Raw genomic sequence first — 20,970 nt, 5'->3', positions numbered from 1 at the left:
CTAATAACATGAATTACGTTGCCTTGCTGAGCAGACTGATACAGGAGTTCTGTGTAAAGGCACAATGTGTTTCAGTGCTTTCTGAATGGTTTGGGAATCCTTACTGAAGTAAGATTCTGGTCTAGAAATGTATTCAATAGTCTAGAAAATTTTCTATGAGCAGTGTAGTTTCAGGGCACAGTAGTCCAGAAGAAGCTATGTGAATGTTGGAAGTTTGAACTAATAAAAATTCTAAAGATTTTGTTTTCTTTGTAGGTACATGTACTGGACTGACTGGGGAGAAATCCCGAAGATTGAGAGGGCAGCATTAGATGGCTCAGACAGAATTGTGCTGGTGAATACCTCACTTGGGTGGCCAAATGGACTGGCATTGGATTATGCAGAAAACAAAATATACTGGGGAGACGCCAAAACAGACAAAATAGAGGTTTGTAATTACACCTACATTTTTAATTCCAGGGAGTTACAGAATGTAGTTACTCTACTTTTCTAGGTGCTTACTCTGATACAGCCCCAAAGGGCAATGAGACAGTGGTAGATTTGTGCTTTAAAAGAGAATTCTGTTTCTTCTCTGTCTCTGGGCCAGCTGCTCACTATTGTTCCTCCATTTTTCTGTGTGTAAAATGGAAATCATATCTGTGTAGTGGATCCCTCTTTTTAAAAATATACGATGAAGGTTTGTTTAATAAATTAGTTCTTGGATCATAAGGGGAAAAAGCTTTTTGCTAGGCATAATGTTTACTGGTTACAAAAAAATTATCTTTCTTTGCGCTACTTAGCTTAGATCCTAGCAGAACATATTTTGAAGAAATAAATCTCATTTCACATAAAATAATTTCTGCTCCCACAAATTCTCCATAGATCGGATCTCCCTTGTTTTAATAGAGTTGCAGCTAGGGGACAGATTTTCATTCCTTTCTGGCATGTTCTGCTGAAACTTTTAATTGAAAACAAAAAATGCTTTTTTCCTTCTCTCCCACACTGAAAATATTTCATTTATTATACAACATTTATGGAAGAAATTTGACATTTATCATCTCTTTATCAGTCTTTGAGAAAATAACTGCATAGTATTTGTTCAGTTTACCATCAAAAGGCAGAAGTTTATTTGGAAGCAGAAGACTTGCCTACTTACTGGTGCATAGCAGCACTGTGTACCTTTGCTATATCCTGGCAGATTTGCCCTTCTGTTGTTGAGTTTTAGCTTTCCTTTGTGAATCTTTACCAGCTCAAATAACTATCGTATTAAGCACGATATCTTCTCTAGCATTATGAATTTTTTTATAAGTCAATGTGAAGTCATAGTCCCATGATGGAAGGTCACATAACTGTTTGTTCTCCTTCGGAGTCAAAGTAACTCTCGTTCTGCAAGATGAATTGCTTTGAAGCACTTCTTGGGAGAGCCTAGGGAGCATGGTTCTCCTTGTCCTGAAAACAAGATTTATAGTCTATAATTCACCTAACATTATACCATCTCTGAGAAAGATGAGGAAAAAGAGTCTTAGCTATGCTTAGAGATTTATTTATAACAGATTGAGCACTTAAGCCCTGATACTATCTTGGACTTGAATGTGTTTTGCAAAAGAAAAGTTAGGCATTCTATACTGTCATGCTTGCCAAAACATTGAGATTTTTTTCATGTGCTTCAGTCTCACTCAAGCCATGGTTCCATATTTGTTATTAGTGATACTGTTCAATGCTGTATCAGGTTGTGGTAGAAATTTTCATCTAGATAGGCATGAGCTCACTGCTAAGACTGTCGGTCTGGCTGTTTATGCCAACGTTACTATGTCTGTGGCAGGAGAGAAGGTATCTGATCTGGCACAAAGTCTCCTGGAACAATTTTTATTTCATTGTTTTTAAACCAGTGTGAGCCAGCACAATGAGTTTGTTCCAGGTTGTCATGTAGCATATATTCAGAGCATTGGAGGAGATTTATCATATTAAGGTTTCAGAATTACTACTTTTTTTCCTACGAGACTCCAAGTGCTAGAGTTGCCATTTTTCTGTTGCTGCTTTTTATTAAAAGTTAACATTTGTTAACTCATCAATATGCAGAAAATCTTGAAAAAGCCTGGCTAACAAAGGCTTTAAAGCAACAAAAAGTTCTCCCACAGTTTTTCTTTTGGTGTTTTGGGATTTTCGTTTTGTTTGAGGATTTGGGTTTGAGTTTTTTATTGTAGAAGGTGTTAATTTAGGGGTATGAGACAGAAATCTATAAAATCAAAAAAAGTATGTTTAAGGTGACCAGGACTTCCCACACACACCTTTTTGGATAGAAGAAATTTGCATTCATAAATTATACTGGCAGATGATGGGTGCAGAACAAGCCAAAGCAGATTTTTCTTCAAACTGTTTGTGGTAAGTTGTGGAATGGTTGTGGATGTTAAAAGCTTACATGTGCAACTGGGAAGACTGGAGTAAGTCTGGAAGGGAATTACTGTCCAGTTTACTAGAAAATAGAATTGCCCCCTGAGCCACAAATCGCTGAACTGGAAATTGCTATGGAATGAAAAAGGCTTCTTGAAAAGCTTTAGGATGTATTTGCTTCATTCTGCTACTCTGTAAGCAAAAGTTTTGATCCCAGGATGCTGGGATATGTGGAGCTTCGGACTGAACCCATACAGCCTCTCTCTTTGTGTTGTGGCCATTCTGCCTTGAATGGTTTAGGCAGTATTTATTCTCTTAGCTTGTCACATTATCTTTAGGAAAAACTTCATGTTCTCTATGAACATTTACAATATTATTTATGAACATAATATTATTTATGAACATTTTTATAATATTGGTGCTTACTGAATGTCCTTCCAAGGGACAGGGATGTGTTGAAAATCTGTGACTTTGGGTAGTGATACATTATAGTGGGAGTTCAGTACAGCTTCTATAATTAGTAAAACATGGGACAGCTCTTTAGGATGAAGAGGGAGTGTTGTCAATCCAGGAGAATGGTTCAATCTGAAGTAGATTATTCCCTCACCTGCCCTGCACCCTTCCAGTCCCACCCCCAATGTGCTGAGGAATGCAAATGTAGTGATGAGTTTCTTTACTGATCAATCTCGGTGAATTTTCCCCAGATTTTGTGTGGCCTCTGAAATCTTTTGAGGGCTTGACTTTGTTATGGTAAGCTACAGGAACTTTAGGCTGCAGTGACACTATTTAAATCTAAAGTATTACTAACATTTCAAGTCTACCGTTTCTCCTATTGCCTTTCTCTCCTATGGCAACCACGAATCCTGAGGAGATTTGTAACACTTTCTCTGCCCTTCCCATCCACTTTTTTATATCAGTTTAGTAGAAGATGCTTTGACCTTCACTAAATGTTTTAAACTTATATTTGGAGAAAGAAAACTGGAGGAAGTGAAACAAAGAGGATATTTGTGACAGGATCAAAAAATGAAACTGGGAGCTGCATATAAAGAGATCAGAATATATGCCTGGTCCTTGCTTGTATGTATTTGGAAGGAGGGGTAAAATCAGGAGAAACATGTTTTGTCCTTGCACTCTATTGCCTTTAAGTAGTTTTTCATACACCGTTTTGCATGCATGGTGTTTTTTTCTGAGTTTGGTGTTGTTTGTTAGTGGGTTTTTTCCTAGAATGTGGAATTCCTCAGAACCATTATTTAATTGCAACGCTACCATATGAGCGTTTCTTGCAAGCTATGTTTCTGGCTTGTTTGTGCTATGTATGAGCTTTTATTATTTATTTTTTTACACATTGATTCGTGCTATGCTGTTCTGGAGCCCCCAGATGATAATAAAGCATCAGCAGGGGTTAATGGAGACTGGTAGGGGGTACAGCAGGGAGCTTTTGTTCCCATTTTATCTGGCAGCCTGCAGCAGGCAGAAGCAGGCTGTGGCTCAACAGCTTCGTCATTTATCTCGGTCAGGTTTCACTGCTGATAAACTTCTATTGAAATGGATGGCTGCTATTGTGCTTACCAGTAGGGAAGATTTCTCATTGACTTGCTACAGGTTTAAAGCATTTTCCTGCCGTGCTATGAGGTTAAAAATGTATGATCTGCTCTGTTGAATTGGTCTTATGTTTTCCTGCTCAAGTGAATATTTGTCTTCCTCAAGTGAATATTTGTCTTCTAAGCACGTACACTACCTGTTTTAAGGCATAGGTTGGATTTTAAATGGTCATCAGAGTTCGTATTGATCAAGCAATTATAAATAGCTGCACCCATGTGCAGATCTGTGTGTGATAAGAGCAAGTAGTTATTAATTATTTAATATTTTTCACAATTTGCAGTCTTTGTTTCGTTTTTCTTTATTCATCTTCCTTCCTATTCTCCATTCTCTGAGCCAGAGATGACACCCACTTACACCTACTAGTGGTGAATTTAAAGAAAGGACTCAGCCTCCTACACAGATCCAGCCCTTATGTAGTGATCCTTGAGTGCAGCTCTAACTTAGTGTTTCTGTATTCCCAAATCTATTAGCTGTGCCTGGCATTACTGTCTCTAATCCTCATGATTAATATGGAAAGTCTTACAACCTGCTGTTTCTGAGCATAAGTACATGCAAGTCTTCAGAACCCAGCCTTGTCCAACAACAGAAAGCGGATGCTGCCAAGACTTTTTTGAGCACAAAAATCTTGAACAGAGAGGACCTTTTTGTGTTTGACCCAGGAGCTAATAGCTTGGCATCTAGAGAATGCTCTAATTCATATTCTAATCCTGAAATTGCAGGGCTACATTTTCCTCTGATGACAACTCCCTCAATTTTGCCGCCATCCTAATAAGGAAATGTTGTTTTCTAAGCATTCACCATTTATTTTCTGACTGAGAAATTGTGTCTCACAGCATTAGTCTTTGTATTGCGAAATGCTGATGACTTGTGAACCCAATTACTGATCCTTCCTCATCCACCTTTAGTTTGAAGCAGAGATTTGAAAATTGAGAATCAGAAACCATTTAATGCCTAGCTGGTGAACACAGCTGCTTTTGTGTACTTCCATTAACTCTTGCTGGTATGAGAAGTAAGGTTGTTGAAACAAATATTTGAAGTTGCTTTACTGTTTTAATTTTGGCCACAATTCGTTGTCCACCTTGTTTAGATAGTTGTGGCACACAGGGGTTTCATTCAGCAAAGTGTTCTTTGTGTGCTGCAGAGAGTGGGGGCAAGGCCTTCTCTTCCATTCCAGTTTCAGAAATTTAAAGCTTACTTTGTCAGAGAATTTTGAGCTATTTTTTAACACTTGCTAGGCTTGCACTGAGAAAAATGAATAGATTTTTTTAAATTAGTTGTGAAGTAAGCGCTTATTGGAAAAAAGAAAAAAAAAACCAAACAAGCCAAAACAATTAGTTTATATTTTGTATCATTTCCATTTGGAAGGTTTCTTTTGAACTTCTGAATGAACTTTGGGAAGAATTGTTTTTCAATGAGTCTGACCAGGGTTGGAACACACTATTACAAAGCAAACAAGTAACATCCACGAACCACATATTAATAAAGTCTTCTGACTGTCGAAGAGCCAGATAGAAGAATCTGAGTAGCTTCTTATCTGCAGATTCTAAATGCTGAGGCAGGACCTTCTGGCATTGCAAGTATGATTTTTTAATTTTTTTTTTAATGGAAGTTGAATACCATTTTTGCTTTGGATTTAAGCATGGTGCTAATAATTTTAATATAAAAGTAAAAAAGAAAAGATATTTAAAACATCCCTGCTTATATTTTATATAAGTGTAAGCATGGATTATTTTTTAATTCAGGAACATTAAAAAGTCAACTTTTTATTGCCTTCCATAAATTGAAAATCTCTAAGTAAAAGTGAAATATGAAAAGTTTGATTATTGAAACACACATTGCAAACCACTTGTGCTGACAAGCTCTCAAAGAAGTCCTGAGGGATCTGCTATCAACAGGCTGTCATCCTGTCAACCAGGCAGAGGTTACCAGCACCTCTTAGCAGAAAGATGATATTGAGAGGTTTTGGGCAGCTGCAGCTGGAACTCTTGTTCAGCACTAACCTGACTATGAGCTGGATACCAAGCAATGTATTTTTCTTAGAAGTGAAATTACTACCGTAAAAATTATGTGAAATTAGAGAAGACTTGGACATTCAGTTTTAAAGGGGTTCTTGTGTCATAGATGTGCATTTTTGCCTGAAATCTCTGTGTGTTTTGTGTATAATGAGATGTAACTTGCCTTATGTTGCCTTTACATAAAATGTCAGGAATCAGCACTCCTTCAATATGGCTTTGAATAGATCAGATGGGTCCTACTCTAAAACCACCTATTCTTTTCTGTTAAGCCTAAGGGGTGCTTGGGGTGACAATGTCAGAGGCAGATACCCATACTGTTCCCTGAACCCCTTGAACTTGCCCAAACAGCAGAAAACGTCATATTTTTTCCTTCTCCAAAAAGCTAAATCAATTATAGTTTCTTATGAAAGAATCTGTAAAGTACCAAGTTTGTGCTGGAAAGCACATTTAAAATCAGAAGTTCCCAGGACAGGGTACTGGAAGAGATTACCTTGCAAAGGAAGAAGAGAGAATAGAGGCTTTTGTCCATGTTGAAGAGCATTAGAAGCTGTATTGCTGAACTTAATCTTGTAAAACTGTCCCCCAAAATATTGTGAGGGTTCAGTTTGGTCCTGGCTGGTCTCCTTTGCTTCCTACAAAGCATGTATATAGTTGCTGGTAGGCCTTAGTTGACAAATGGGAAGTTGAAAAAGCATAGTAATTCACTTTCTTTGTAACCCCACAGCCTTTGCCCATATAACACAACGTCCTCTGACTGTTTCCACTCTTACCCTATCTATTAATTTACCAAAATTAATTTCCACACCTGAGCATTTTTTACTTTTTTTTTTTTTTTTTGCCACTGAATCTTTTCAGAGGATCTTCCTTTTATTTTTCTTTTTTTTTTCTCCCTATGAAAACCTCTATTCTTATCCTATTCATAATTTCATCTCAATTTTTTTGTCTTTAAGAACACAGGGGGTTTTTTTGTGTTGCATGAGATTGCCTAGGAGATGTCATACTTGATTGTCACAATAGTTATAAATTTCTTTCCCTGCCTGCTTGTCACTTTACCTAACTTGAGCCTTTTCATTGAAAACTCAATCAGTTGTTTCTAAAATTAAATTCCATCACTGAGAAAGCAGTTCTGTTGTTGGCACTGATTGATCAGCTAACTAGGAAAGTTGTCCTGTTGTGAACTAAATGACCTTAAAACAGTGTAGCATGGTAGAAAGGGCTACTTATGAAGTTAATCTCCATTCTGTTTTTACATATTTATCTTCACTGCAGACCTATTAGGAATATTATCCGTGCTCAAGGAAAATATATTGTGAGTTCTTTATAAAAATGATTAGAGCTCAAAAAGAAATGGAGGGTGCTGGACAACTGTTAAATTAGAAATTGGTAATGGCTATTATAAAACAATTAACAGTAAGAAATTGTAGAGTTGGCTGGAGGCACTTGGTTTCTGAAGCACATATAAAGGATTCCAGGTATCCCTTCTGATGATTTCTCAGAATTTCATTGAATTGGACAGATGCCTTCCCATTTCATATCTAAAACACTTCCTAACATTTTGGGATTGAGGGAAAATACTGATAACAGTTAATGACACTGACAGAATAATTTTCCTGAGTTCTTAGGTGTAAAGTTTTGATTGTTCAGTCAAAGAGGGTATATTTGATCAGGACTTTGTTTTTAGAGGGGAAGGATAATGGAACAGGAAATTTAGATAAGATGTCCATTTTTTTCCTCTCGAGCTGTTTTTTTATAGTACGTACACATATTAATTGTATGATATTACTGCATATGTATGATATTACCCAGATCTCTTCTGTTTATGCTGCTCTAAGAAGCCAGTTGAAAATACAATTCTTGAACCCAGCCTGAAAAATTGCTAATGCAATGTTCAGAAGGCATTCGAGCTTTCTTTTGGAGTTAATTTTGAAAGATGCTGCCCCAGTTTTCTTTTTTTTCTTAATAAATTACATTTAATGAGTTAATGTTGTTTTTCACTTCTGTGGTATAGTGAGATTCATATATATTTAGGTGGAAGGTGAACAGTCATATCCTTGGTGACAGTGTCATGAACAGAGTCAATATGTGCTACAGCAAACAAAGAGCACGTGTATCGTTGGAAAATGGGGGCTGAAGTAACTAAGCCTAAACCTTGAATACTGATAAACTATTTCAGGTGTACTGCAGGCCTTGTTCAAGATCTCTTTCCACAGTATGTTGAGATATCTGGGATATAAATATTAAGTTTTTCAGTGCTGTCTTACAGTAGAATCACAGAATGGTTTGGGTTGGAAGGGACCTCAAAGATCATCTACTTCCAACTCCCCTGCATGGGTATGGACACCTCCAAGTAGACCAAATTGTTCAAAGCCCCATCCAACCTGGTCTTGAACACTTCCAGGTAGGGGGCATCCATAACTTCCCTGGGCAGCCTGTTCCAGTGTCTCACCACTCTCACAGTGAAAAATTTATTCCTAATGTCTAACCTAAATCTACCTTTTTCCAGCTTGAAGCCTTGACTTCTCCTCCTGTCACACCATGCTCTTTGTAAAAAGTCCCTCCTAGCTTTCTTGTAGGCCCCCTTAAGGTACTGAAAGGCTGCACTGCGGTGTCCCCAAAGACAGGGGACTCCTGTTCTCCAGGTTGAACAACCCCAACTTTCTCAACCTGTCCTTATAGGAAAGCTGCTCCAGCCCTCTGATCATCTTCACAGTCCTCCTCTGGACTAACTCCAAGACCTCTGTGTCCTTCTTGTATTGTGGGCCCCAGAACTGGACACTACTCCAGGCTGGGACTCCCAGGAGTAAAGTAGCTGGTGTGTTCTGCCTTTGTGGGACATGTAACATGCCAAGTATTGCCACTGAGGCAGAACACTCTTACTCCTTATCCTTTCAGCAAGAAGATCAATACAATTGAACCCTTCCCTAGAATCAGTGGGAAGAGATGTTTTCCAGCTCTGGGTCCCCCTGCTAGAAGTTTTAGAGAGCTGGCACAGTGATGGCAGCAGGACTTGAGCAGGGCAGTTGAGGTCTTGGATATTAAGTTGGGGTCTCCTGGCTTCTCTGAGGGTCACTTAGCAAGTACTGGTAAAGGTGCTGACATTTAGGAACCAATAAATAGATGGCTAAGGTCTCGTGGTTTTCATCCAAAAATTGGCTGTTGATTTCAATAATCAGAGCTTAGGTTCAAGTTACTCTTCTTTTGTTATGATATGTTTGCATCTGAAATTAGAGCAGTCTGTGGATTTTACCAGACAAAGTTTTAGGTTTTTTTGGGGGGTTTGTTTTAGTGATGTGTGTGTCTGTGAAATAAAGTTCTGGCAACATCTGGTAATGTAGCTGAGGGTTTTCAGTCCATCATGAAGGGTTGCTCCATTATTTCAAGTAATGCTTAAATTTTTTTAAAGGTACAAAGTTACTAGCTGTTGTTTATAGATTTTCAGTTATTGTTGACTTCCTCTGTTCAATGTCATCTGAGAGAAAGCTTTGTATGCCTGATTCTTACCTGCTTCCTGATTATTTATAACTACATCCAAGGGAGGACCAGGAAACTACAGGCCCATTAGTCTTTCTTTAGTCCTTGGAAAGAGTTCTCCTAGAACCTTGCAAGCCAAATGAAACAGTTGATTGTGAAAAACCAGCACAGATTTACCAAGGCCAAATCGTTCCAGACTAACCTGATCTCCTACAGCAAAATAATATTTTCTATTGGCATGGGGAGACCAGCAGATATTGTTTCTCTGGAGTTCAGCAAAGTGTTAGACACTGTTCCACACAGCATTCTCCTAGACTTGCTGTCAAGATATAGATGGAATGGGTGGTCTGTGAAAGGGTTAGAGAATTGGCTCACAGACTGCACCTGAGAGGATGATGAGCAGCAGCTTGCCACAAGTGGGGTCCCCCAGGCATGGGTGCTGAGCCCTGTGCTGCTCTTCATCTCAATAAATGATCTGGGTGATGGGATTGAAAGCCCTCTCACCAAGTTTGCTGGTGACAGTAAGCTGGGTGTTGAGGTGGACATGACAGAAGGGAGAACCATCTTAGAGACACAGCTGGACAGGCTGCAGCAGTGGGCTAGCAAGAACTAGGTGAAGTTTTAACAAAGAGGAGTGCAAAGTCCTGCCCATGGGATGGCATAATTAAAGAGCTCAGTACAGGGTAGGTTCTGTGTGTCTGGGGAGCTGAAAGACATGTGGTGGTCCTGGTAGACAAGAAGCTGAACATGAGTCCAGTGTGGTACTGCAGCAGCAAAGGCAAATTGGTCCTGGGCATTCAGAGGGCATTGCTAGTAGAGGGAGATGTCATCATCCCACTCAGGGCTTGTCAGGCCATACCCACAGTACTGTGTCCAGCTCTGGTCCCCAAAATTCAAAAATGATGCAAACAGACTGGAGATGGCCCAAAGGAGGGCAACAAAGATGATCAGAGGGCTTCAGAACCTGACCTAGAAGTAAAAATTGAAGTATTTAGGTCTTTTTCTCTTGGAGAAGAGAAGGCTCAAGAGGGACCTCGTAAGTTTTCGGATATTTAAAGGGCAGCTACAAGGAGGACCAAAGCTCTGCTTTCACAAGGAGCTTCATGGAGAGTTCAGGGACAACTGTTAAAAGTTGCACTAAGAGAGGTTTCATTTCAGTACAACAAAGAAGTGTTTTATAGTGAAAGCAATCATTCACTGGAGTAACCTCCACGTAAGGATGTAGTGGAGTCCCCATCATTGGAAGTTTTCAATTTGTGACTAGACAGGGTGCTAGATAATCTCATCTGGTCTTCCTTTCCCACAAAAGGTTGGACCAGATGGTCTTTAGAGGTCCCATCCAAACTGGGCCAGTCTATGATTCTGTGGTCCCACAGAAATAAAATTAAACTGTGCACATGAGTTCAGATGAAAGGGAAGAGTTTGTACACTGTCACCCTGCTTAAGGCACCAGGTTAACCATGAGTAAGTCATACCAGCTTTGGCTGATGGTCTCCCAGATTTATGTTGGAAAGAGCATTGTTTTCCTGGGCCTGCATGCTTCCTGGGCTCTTATGCTTGATATTCATCTGAATATGACTCTGTAGGGACAGACAGTTTCTATTCTTAGCACCTCCCAGTGCTGTGGATGTAAGCTGGTGCACCTCTGCCTCGTCCCTACTGCCAGTGGCCTTGGTCTGCTAGACCTGAGGGGACTGCAAGTCTGTGTAGCTTTGCCAGGGTTCCAGCACGAGCTCTAACCAGAGCCAAATGTTGTTTTCACAAATGGGATCGACATAATGATTGAGCTCTAGACTTAAACCTATCAAATTACAAGTGTAAACTACCATACATTCAAATCCTGGATTATTAAAAAGGTAAATTCACAGCATTATCCTATTTATCACAGTTAGTACTGGTATTCAAGAGTGAATTGAATCCAGAGTATCTGATAGCAAGACCCTTAGAATACATCAGTGTGGAATCCAGTCAGTAACTTTATAATAGAAGTAATACATCAATGTTGTTTTATTATTCCTGCTGATCATTAAGTACAGCATCTTAGAATACGACCATATTTTCAGCATTAATTTTTTTTTAATAAACTGTGTTTTAATGAGGGCGTAAGTTTGCATTCATTATTGTTCTAGAATAAGCAAGCCCCATATCCTACAGGCAGGCTATCTGGTATTTTTTCTGAGGCTATTTAATTTTTATACTTCAGTTTTGTTGGGTTTTTTTTTTTTTTTTGGTTTTTTGGTTTTTGTTTTTTTTTTTTTTTTTTTTTTTTTTCATGGAACAACTCACTCTTTCAGTAAAGGTAGTGTTTGTGGTTTCACCACATCTGTTTCCTGTTGTAGTCTATAGTCTCACTGTGGTTTGCAGTATTCAGAATGGCCTCAGAATGTGAAACCCACACCACACTGTGGTTACAGCAGCGTAACCACTGGAGACACAGCCTCATAGGAGCAGAAGATGGGTTTTTTGTATGGGGGGGTTCAGTGGGGATAGGCTTCCCTGTGAAAAGCTGATCTATCTGGGACTGGAGAAGGGGAATAAATGCTTAAAGCAGTGTCTGCTGGGGCTTAGTTGCCACCAAGATTTTAGTACCTGAGAAGATGATGCTGAAATCTTTTGAAATCAGTTGATCAGTGATAGTTTCTTTTTCCTTGTGCTTATTAGATGTATCATCACTATAGCCCTTGCCACTTCCCTTCTGTCTTACACCAGACTGTTTGGTTCCGCAGCATATTGATGGAATTCTATTCAAATCTCTCAAAATGCAGCCAAAATGACTGCAAACAACCTTGTACCATGGAAATATTCATGTTGTTTTACCAGCTGCTAATGGACAACTCTTGATATTAAGTAATGTTGCACAGGTGGGCTCAGGAAAGATGGCTGTGGGGGAAGGGTGACAGGGATGTAGAAGTGCTTTCAGATAGGTGTCTGTTTTATCTAGGTGGCATAAAGCTGTCTTTAAAAATAACCCATATGTGGCAAAACAAAAATTAGTTAAAAGCAGATACTTAATCCTAAAGCCCTCCCTTCTCTTTTCCTGTCTTTCAGAGTAAAGAGAAAGCTTATATGAACAGCTCCCCTTTTAAGGTTAGCCAGAGTAAGTTAATCTCTCACCATACACCTTCCAATTAATTCTCTTTGCCAGTAGTTAAACACCCCTGTAAATACACAACTTCCTTCCTTTAGTAAGTAAAAGGAAAACAGTGTAGTACGTAAAGATACTGCTTTGTTCTAGTGATGTTTTGTTGGTTATTACTGTGTGCTTTTAGTTGATATACTTTGCTACATCCATCCAGTCTGCATATCTGATTGGTCTGGTTAGCAAGCACTGATTGCCATGTATTACTATTGTAATTAGTTACAAGCAAACAACTCGTCTCTAGTTTGAGGGGAAAGGAGAAACAAGTATCACAGAAATGAGAGGTGACTGTTAGGGTTAGAAGAGGGGTGTTGGGGCAAAAGAGGATGACCAGTTTTGCTTGGTGGTGGAGATTGTTTCTTGAAGGGATAGTGGGCTTAAGAACTATAATTCACAGTTTATCTTACAAATGTTAAACCTGTGGCCCTGGTTTTAAAGTTAACCATTAGTCTGTTTTTTAGCAACCTCATTTATCAAAACAGAGTGTAGGAGGCATGCTGCTAGGAATTGAGAGACAGCAGATGCTGAAATTTTCTGAAGTAAAATAAATGGAATAGCAGGACTTGTTTTCAAAAGGAAGTCCAGAAATTAAGCAATTATGCTGGGCTCTGAGCCCATCTAAACAACTGGTGATAGAAAAAGCTATGTTTGGTTCTGGTTACCAGTGTAAAGGACATAAGTTACAGCTTTAGGATGGCAAATGCACCATTCAAGAACTGCACTTGACTTGCTAAAGGATGGGAACCCAGGGAGGAGGGATGGCACTGAGTAGTGCTTATTGTATTTTGTGATGTGTGTGCCTCAGTGCATTTGTAGAAGCATGCCAGGTGCACTACTAGAGTAAAGATTCTTTGGTGAGCCAATTCCACAGAGTAATTGAGCTTCTTTGTCTTTTTAAATGTGGAGCTTATTTCTACAAAACAGCAAGTATACAGAACCTCTTTCATTTTTCTGTAAGAAACATGCACATAAAGAGTCAATTCCCATTCTAACATATTGAGAGCAAGAACAGTAATGTCAGGAAGGAGAAATGGAATTATTGTGAAAATTATGGCATTTTCTTCCACTTTGCAAGTGAATTTAGCAATATTTTATTAACATGCACATTGTATTGTATGCAGAGAACAGTTTCTCTGTTCCTTTCTTCCCTCCTTCTGTGTGGTTGGGTAGGCAAAAATTAGGAGTAGCTCCAGCTAGCCTTCTCATTTCTCATGCACTAGGAAATTTTTTGATGCCAAAAAAATCATCCATCCCACTGGAGTTACTAAACCAACTGATCCTGAAGGTTGTCATTGCCCAAGTCTTTGGGCTAGAACCATGGGAAGAATGGGAAATCACACAAATCACACAGACTTGCCTGTGTTTTGTCTTAATTCCACCAAGACAAGTGAGAATTTTGAAAACAGTGAATACAGTAAATCACCATTTTGCCAGTCCTTAACTTGGAACATCCTTGGGTAGTGGGAAGGATATTTTAAGGTTTCAGGGATTAGTTTGCTACCTGGAGTTCTGTGAGTCCTATTACTTTGGGAAATTTTTATGTGAAGGCTTTGTTGGGTTTTTTTGTTTTGTTGTTTTCCTGATAGTATACATGCTGTAACTTAATCTGTAAACTTGAAACAAGCAGGAATATTTCAGAAAGAACTTTTCCATAAAATTGCAATGAATAATTTTTAAACTTAATACACTGCACTCTTTTCACACTTGTCACTACAGTACTTTTTATAATAGTATTTGGCACTCATAAGTTAAGTGAGCACCTGAGCATGAATACATATGTTTAATCCTTTCAGTGCCTCTCTCAGGAAGTTAAGTGTTACTATTTTTGCAGAAGAGAAAAATGCCACAGTAAATTCAAGTGTGTTGATCAAAGGCATGCAGTTATTTACAGATTATTAGTGTTCCTTCAAGTGCAAAAAATAGTGAACTTAATTGTGAAGAATGTAAAACTGGAACCTTATTCAGACTTGAGGATATATACATATTCCATAGATGCTCTTGACTGTTTGCCTACTGGAATTTGAGCAGGGCTTCCTCTTCGTGCTATCTGTAACCTGGGCAAAGCTCACTTGGGAGGGACTATGGAATACAAGATGCTGAACCAGGACTCCTTGCCACTGTAATCTTGTGTTCAAGGAAACCAATTGTTCCCATTTAAAAGTAAAAAAAATTACATAAGTCAGAAAGGAGAGAGAGAGAGGCAGTGTCCAACAGGCACATGCTAGTTCCTAGTGCACATATAAGAAATGTTGTGTCATAATTTCACCTTATATCTGTCTGGAGGATAGCCTTATTCATAAGGGGTCTCCTGTGGCTTTTAGAATACATACCTGTTTAAATACAGTTCTTTTTTTTTTTATTATTGGACTCCTCTGAAACATTGATAGCATTTTAATGAGTAGAAGATTATTTTTTTAATTTGAAGTCTAAGTGTGGAGCAGCGAGTTAATTAATCTCTGATAGAGAGTGACAGAATTATTCTGGTTACGTAATAAGTGTTGTGTATATCCATAGGTAATGAATGCTGATGGAACTGGGAGAAGAGTTCTGGTGGAGGACAAGCTGCCTCACATCTTTGGATTCACATTGTTGGGAGACTACGTGTATTGGACAGACTGGCAAAGACGCAGCATCGAGCGTGTGCACAAGCGAACAGCAGAAAGAGAGATCATCATAGACCAACTGCCTGACCTAATGGGCCTGAAAGCTACAAATGTCCACCAGATAATTGGTGAGTGAGGCTACTAAGCAGGCAAGTAAAATGAAATAGAAAAGTCCAGTCGTGCTTTTCTGCAGGTATCGCTTTATGCCAAGTCAGATTTTTAGAAATGGGCAGAATCCAGTTTTACTGCATGAGAGCTGCAAGCTGCAGTTTGATGGGATGGGGTAGGTCTTTTGTGAAGTGCTTTAGCTCTCTAACTTGGAAGAGAACACAGCTAGGCACCCCCCAGAGTGGGTAATTTTCTGCTTCTCATGGAATTGGAGCAGCTCATAGGTTTGAACAATACTAGATCCAGTAAGGGGAGAACAAGAGTAATGGAAAATGAGAACTTTGTGTAACAGGCAGCCCAGATGTTTATGAAACTGCAGCTGTAGCAGCTTTTCATCTTGCAATCTGAACGTGTGGTATGTGAAAGCTAAGACTGAACCAATTTTATTCTGTTCAGTGCTTTTCAGATTAACACTGCATAATCATCTTTTTAAATAACTAGAAGTACTTTTCTGCCCTGTGGTGTCTGTGGTATAAAAAATGCAGGATCTAGCTCTAGATTTGCTACTGTTGACTATCTAACACGGGTAACAGTGCAACTGTGGCATGCAGAGAACTGATTTTATTCACTGAATATCCTGCTGTGTGGGTAGGGCTTGCAGCTTCTTGCTGCCATGTGTGGATTCTAGCCCAGGGAGTTAATAAAATGCAGTTGAGGTGTACCTTTGCATTGCTGCTGCCACATTAGCAAGATGCCCTGTGCTACCTGTGTTTTAAATGTGGCTCTCTTCCCTACTGTTTGGCAAATTGAGCTTGATAATGCTGGGCATCTCTTAGTAGGTGGATTTCCAGCATGTGCAGGTACACTGTTAGCAGAGAAGAAAGCTGCTTTACCAGCATTCTGGAGAGAAGAAGCCACAGAGTGGATGTGAAAATAGATCTGCCAATTTTCCATCTCTAGGAACACAGTTGTGGTGTGTAACTGAACAAGGGTACTGCAAAAGGCAGCCGAACATATGCTTGCTTACTGACGTACTTTTCAGTCATTTACTGGTTTTGGGGTGAATCCAACATCAGTAGCTGTTGGAGTCCAGATCCCTTTCCTTACTGCTGGGTTTGGTTCATGGGATCAGCAAAACAAATGCTGACTTTCCAGCCGTGCAAACAAACAGCCTTCTAAAGGATAGCAAGAAATGAATAAATATTAATTCATTCAGAGAATAAAGGGTGAAAAATTAGATGTGGGAATTCATAGTGTCCTCGATGCGTGTGAGGCCTGGCTTTATCTTCCAAACAAAGTGACCGTGCAATATTTTGTCTTCCAACTGAAGTGACTGTGCAATAACTGCTTTGGTTTTTGTTTTGTGCACAGGTACAAACCCTTGTGCAGAGGAGAACGGGGGCTGCAGCCACCTCTGTCTGTACAGACCCCAAGGCCTCCGCTGTGCTTGCCCCATAGGCTTAGAGCTCATCAATGATATGAAAACCTGCATTGTTCCAGAAGCTTTCCTGCTCTTTTCTCGAAGAGCAGATATCCGAAGAATCTCTTTAGAAACAAACAACAACAACGTTGCTATTCCACTCACGGGAGTCAAGGAAGCTTCTGCTCTGGATTTTGATGTGACAGATAATCGGATTTACTGGACTGACATTTCCCTGAAGGTAGAAGTTTATCCCATATTAGCTATTAACTTGTTACAAGGCTCTTGAGATATTTAAGAATGGATTGACAAAGGCAATTTACAGGATTCCAGGGGTAGCTATAAGAACTTGTTTTAAGTCAGAATGTCACACATTTTTGTTGTACTAGCAGCCTTCTCTCCTGATGTTTACATTAGTAGTAAACATTAATAATCTAATGTATACATTTTCATATAAAGGATAAGTTTGCAAGAAATAGTTTTTTGGCAGAAATCTGAGAAGAATACTGTATGGCAGGTGTCACAGATGTTTTGCCAGTGATCTTTAATGGGAGAAAGCCTTCTGTTGGGTCAGGAAGTGAAAATGGGTCTTGCCTATTGTTTAATTTGTATACCTAATGCATTTAGAGGCATATTATGTATCACAGGCCTTGTAAAACTGGTCTAGGCTCTAGACTGACAAATCAGAAAAGGTTGAGGGTGGGTGTTTAAGTGTATTAATGGTGTAGCAGAAATTTGTGTATTGTCTGTTACTCTGTTATCAGTGAGCGTAGTTATACACTTTGTTTTTCATGGGTTGTAGATGTAAGCAGAATTGTGAGCACTAATAATTAATTTTTATTTTTAAAAAAAATTTTTTGTAATTGGGTTGAGACCTGTACCAATAATAAACCCATGGACCTTTGCAACTGAAGAATCATAAAAGTTAAAAACACAAGGTTTAAGTGAGCTTGAGAGAGGTGACTTGGCTGAACTCTTCAGGCATGGTATTTGAGCTGTGTTTGAAATAAAAATAAAGCAATTATCTGATGAATTTCTGAGGGTGATACAGATGATGACTGGGATACAGACTCCCCTGCTGTGTACTGTCACAAACTGGCATAATTAGCAGGTAGCATCCAAACTTGGAAATAAACAAAAAAACCCCAATCTTTGTGTTATTTTCTGATGGATTATGAATGTGAGGAGTGTGTGTGGAAGGAAATATTAAGGACATGGAAACAAAACTCATATTTGCCAAAAAGAATTTTTTACCATCTGGAGGTTACTCCTTTACTCTCAGACTTATAAGTCATCATAGTAAGTCAGGGAATGCCTGAACTCTTATGTATTATTAAAATGTAATTCTGTCTGTATCTGCTTTCACAAGCTGATCTCTGATGGCAAGAATTGGAAGAAATCTTTGTATTAAGGACCAAGAAGAAATTCTGCTTAGTGAAATTAAATTAAACCATCAGCACTGAATCACTTACACTACTGAATTGATTGGTCGTTAGGTTGTTTTCCTCTATATGTTCTGTCCTGAAGTTTTTCACCAGGCTGCTTTAAATATTGTTCTGTGCTACAACATTGATGCTTTTGTATAGCCCTGGGAGAGCCAAAATATTTCCCCCTCAAAGTTGCCACTGAGTTATTAAGGTCACTTTGGCATGTAGACTGCTTAATTGAACCAGATTAGTTACCCCATTTATTTCCCTAGTGAAACACTTTTGTAATTGGCACAGAACACATTCATAGAGTACAGTAAATAATTACTTCTGAATAGCAGCATTGTTCCCTTTGCGAATAAGTAGGATATTGTAAGATCCTCCTTCCTATGAGATCCCTAAAATCTGAAAGTGTTTAAAATGCAACAAAGGAAACAACCAGCCCAATGACAGACTGGTAAAAATTCTAATTTGCCTGTGTATCTTTGTATCCCCACAGACCATCAGCAGAGCATTTATGAATGGCAGCGCACTGGAACACGTTGTGGAGTTTGGCTTGGATTACCCGGAAGGCATGGCCGTAGATTGGCTGGGGAAGAACTTGTACTGGGCTGATACTGGAACCAATCGTATAGAAGTGTCAAAGCTGGATGGGCAGCACCGCCAAGTGCTGGTGTGGAAAGATCTTGACAGTCCCCGAGCTCTGGCACTGGACCCTGCTGAGGGGTAACTTGCAGATTTAATTTTATGTTCGTGAGCAGTGAAAAACAACATCGTAATGCTTCCTCAAGGGCATGTTAGGCACTGCATGTAAATCCTCAGAGAACTGAGCTGGGGAATACAACCTGGTAAATTAGAGTGTGAGGGCTGGAGGAATGTGCTCTCAACATTCTGAATAATCATTAAGAATACTACAGGAAAAAATCAGAGCAGCTCATTAAAAAGGGATTTATATTTAGTTTTTTAATTAACCGCAGAATCAAAGAAGTTTTGGATTTATGGAATTCTTTAATTAGAAAAGGACTATAGCATTGTAAGGAAAATATTTGGCCTTGTAAAAATGAGGATCCTTTTTATCATAAGTTAGGGTCCAATAAAGGTGTTAAACGATTTAACTTGAGAGTGAGGGAGTGAAATTTATTGTCTGAGCATAAGGAAGGTGTTTTTTTCTTCAGGTAAGCGAGCCTTTTTAGTTGGTATGGACAAGGGATACAAGGACAGAGGAAGAGTAGAAACAGTTATACCCACCTATCTCCAAAATGAAAGATTTCTTCAGAAGGAACTCCTGGGTTGGATTCAAACGTAGTAGCTAAAGTAGGGCAATAAGCTGGGGGAGGCAGGAAGAGGAGCAGAGCAAGGCAAGGCAGAAACTGTTTAGCTTCTGAAATAGTTCTGCTTATGAAATGAAACGATCGTTTGACATTGCCTAATTGCTGCAAAACCTTTTTGAGGTTATACCAGTGTTGTATTCTTATTTTACAAATGAGGAAACTTTCATTTTCAAGTGTTATAGAATTATCACATTTCCTATGACACTGCAAGAGTTACAACAATGCAGAGAATTCTGCACCATTGAAACATGTTCCTACTGCTTTGTTTTAGCAAAGTGGTGGTAACTGTGGCACTGCTTAGTTGCACAGTGGGACATGTAGGTGGGGTTCAGCCCTGATGTGCCAGGGGTTGCCTGGAGGAGTACATCAGAGGGCATCCAAAACCAGGTTGTTAGATCCAGTTACACAGTTGTAACAAAAGGTTGCTCTGGATGATTCTATTTTTATCCTGGGAGTAGTTTTTTTCCAAGGATTATTGCAATTCAATGCTTAGTCTCTTCACCACAGACCAGAAAAAAAAAATTACTTCACTTTTGAGCCCAAATACCTGGTTTTCCTTCTGTATTAAGCTGAGCCATGTTGTTGTACTTTATGTGGAAGTTTTCATGGCATTGGCATCACAGGGGCAATTCTAACACTTGAGGTCCATGCTGTGTGTACAGTTTAAAAAATTCATGCACAAAATAGGTGCAAAACTGTTTACAAAAAAAATCACAAGTGTTTCTGGTGTCTGAAGAATAACTGCCCATCTCCCCCGATCATTGATTTCTGAAGCAACCTTTCTCACTGCGTTGTTGGTTGAAATTCAAAAGCATTTCACAGGTGTTTGTTACTAAAGGTATTAAAGGATAAAACTGTAAACACTGGCCAGCTGTGACTGCCTCATTTTAAAAGCCATATTCACTTTATGTTTTGGAAGAAGTGACTAACTACTGAACACCAAATGTCAAATATACAGCCCTCTACTATACAGTGCCTAAAGAAAACAAATATGTCTGTGCTTCTGCCAAATGTGGCATAAACTGGCATGTAAGCATGCAAGAGTTTATGCTTTTACTCCAGTGGAAATGCACAGCTTTGTGTTGTTCTACCCTTGGCTGAAATATAACACACGTTTATGCTGCTGGCCAGCTTAGTTGCATGGAGGTGAGCAGGGGTACCTGTTAACAAAACAATCCTGCATATGTACCCTTTGGTAGTCCTTCATTTGATGGTCGATTGAATAGAAACAGAAGCTAAATGGCATAGAAAATGCCTCACTAGGTAACGAGCTATACATGATGGTGCCCAGCTGGCCAGCCTCTTGCCTTTAACACGGATTAGTTAAGAGTGAAGTGCTATCATACAGAACTTGCTGGTGAAAATCCAGCTTCTAGTGGAAAAAATAATGTTGGCAGCATTTTGAGAAAACTTGACTCATTTCCTTGCTTTAGTTTTGAAAAAAACATTCATGGTAATGGGGCTTAATAAATACTCGGATTTAC

At 39.1% G+C, this 20,970-nt stretch overlaps 1 protein-coding gene across 1 annotated transcript in view; it reads left to right on the top strand.

Annotated features, from left to right (window-relative positions):
- Positions 1-20,970, top strand: part of LRP6 (LDL receptor related protein 6) — a 128,400-nt gene that overhangs the window by 72,379 nt on the left and 35,051 nt on the right. The window contains exons 7-10 of the mRNA XM_071733346.1: positions 256-427; positions 15,112-15,328; positions 16,680-16,969; positions 18,655-18,881. Of these exons, the coding sequence (XP_071589447.1) occupies positions 256-427; positions 15,112-15,328; positions 16,680-16,969; positions 18,655-18,881 (906 nt within the window). The remainder of the gene's footprint in view (positions 1-255; positions 428-15,111; positions 15,329-16,679; positions 16,970-18,654; positions 18,882-20,970) is intronic.

The sequence above is a fragment of the Heliangelus exortis genome, chromosome 1 (assembly GCF_036169615.1).
Source record: "Heliangelus exortis chromosome 1, bHelExo1.hap1, whole genome shotgun sequence".
NCBI classification, from domain to species: Eukaryota; Metazoa; Chordata; class Aves; order Apodiformes; family Trochilidae; genus Heliangelus; species Heliangelus exortis.
This window is presented reverse-complemented; position numbering and strand designations above follow the sequence as displayed.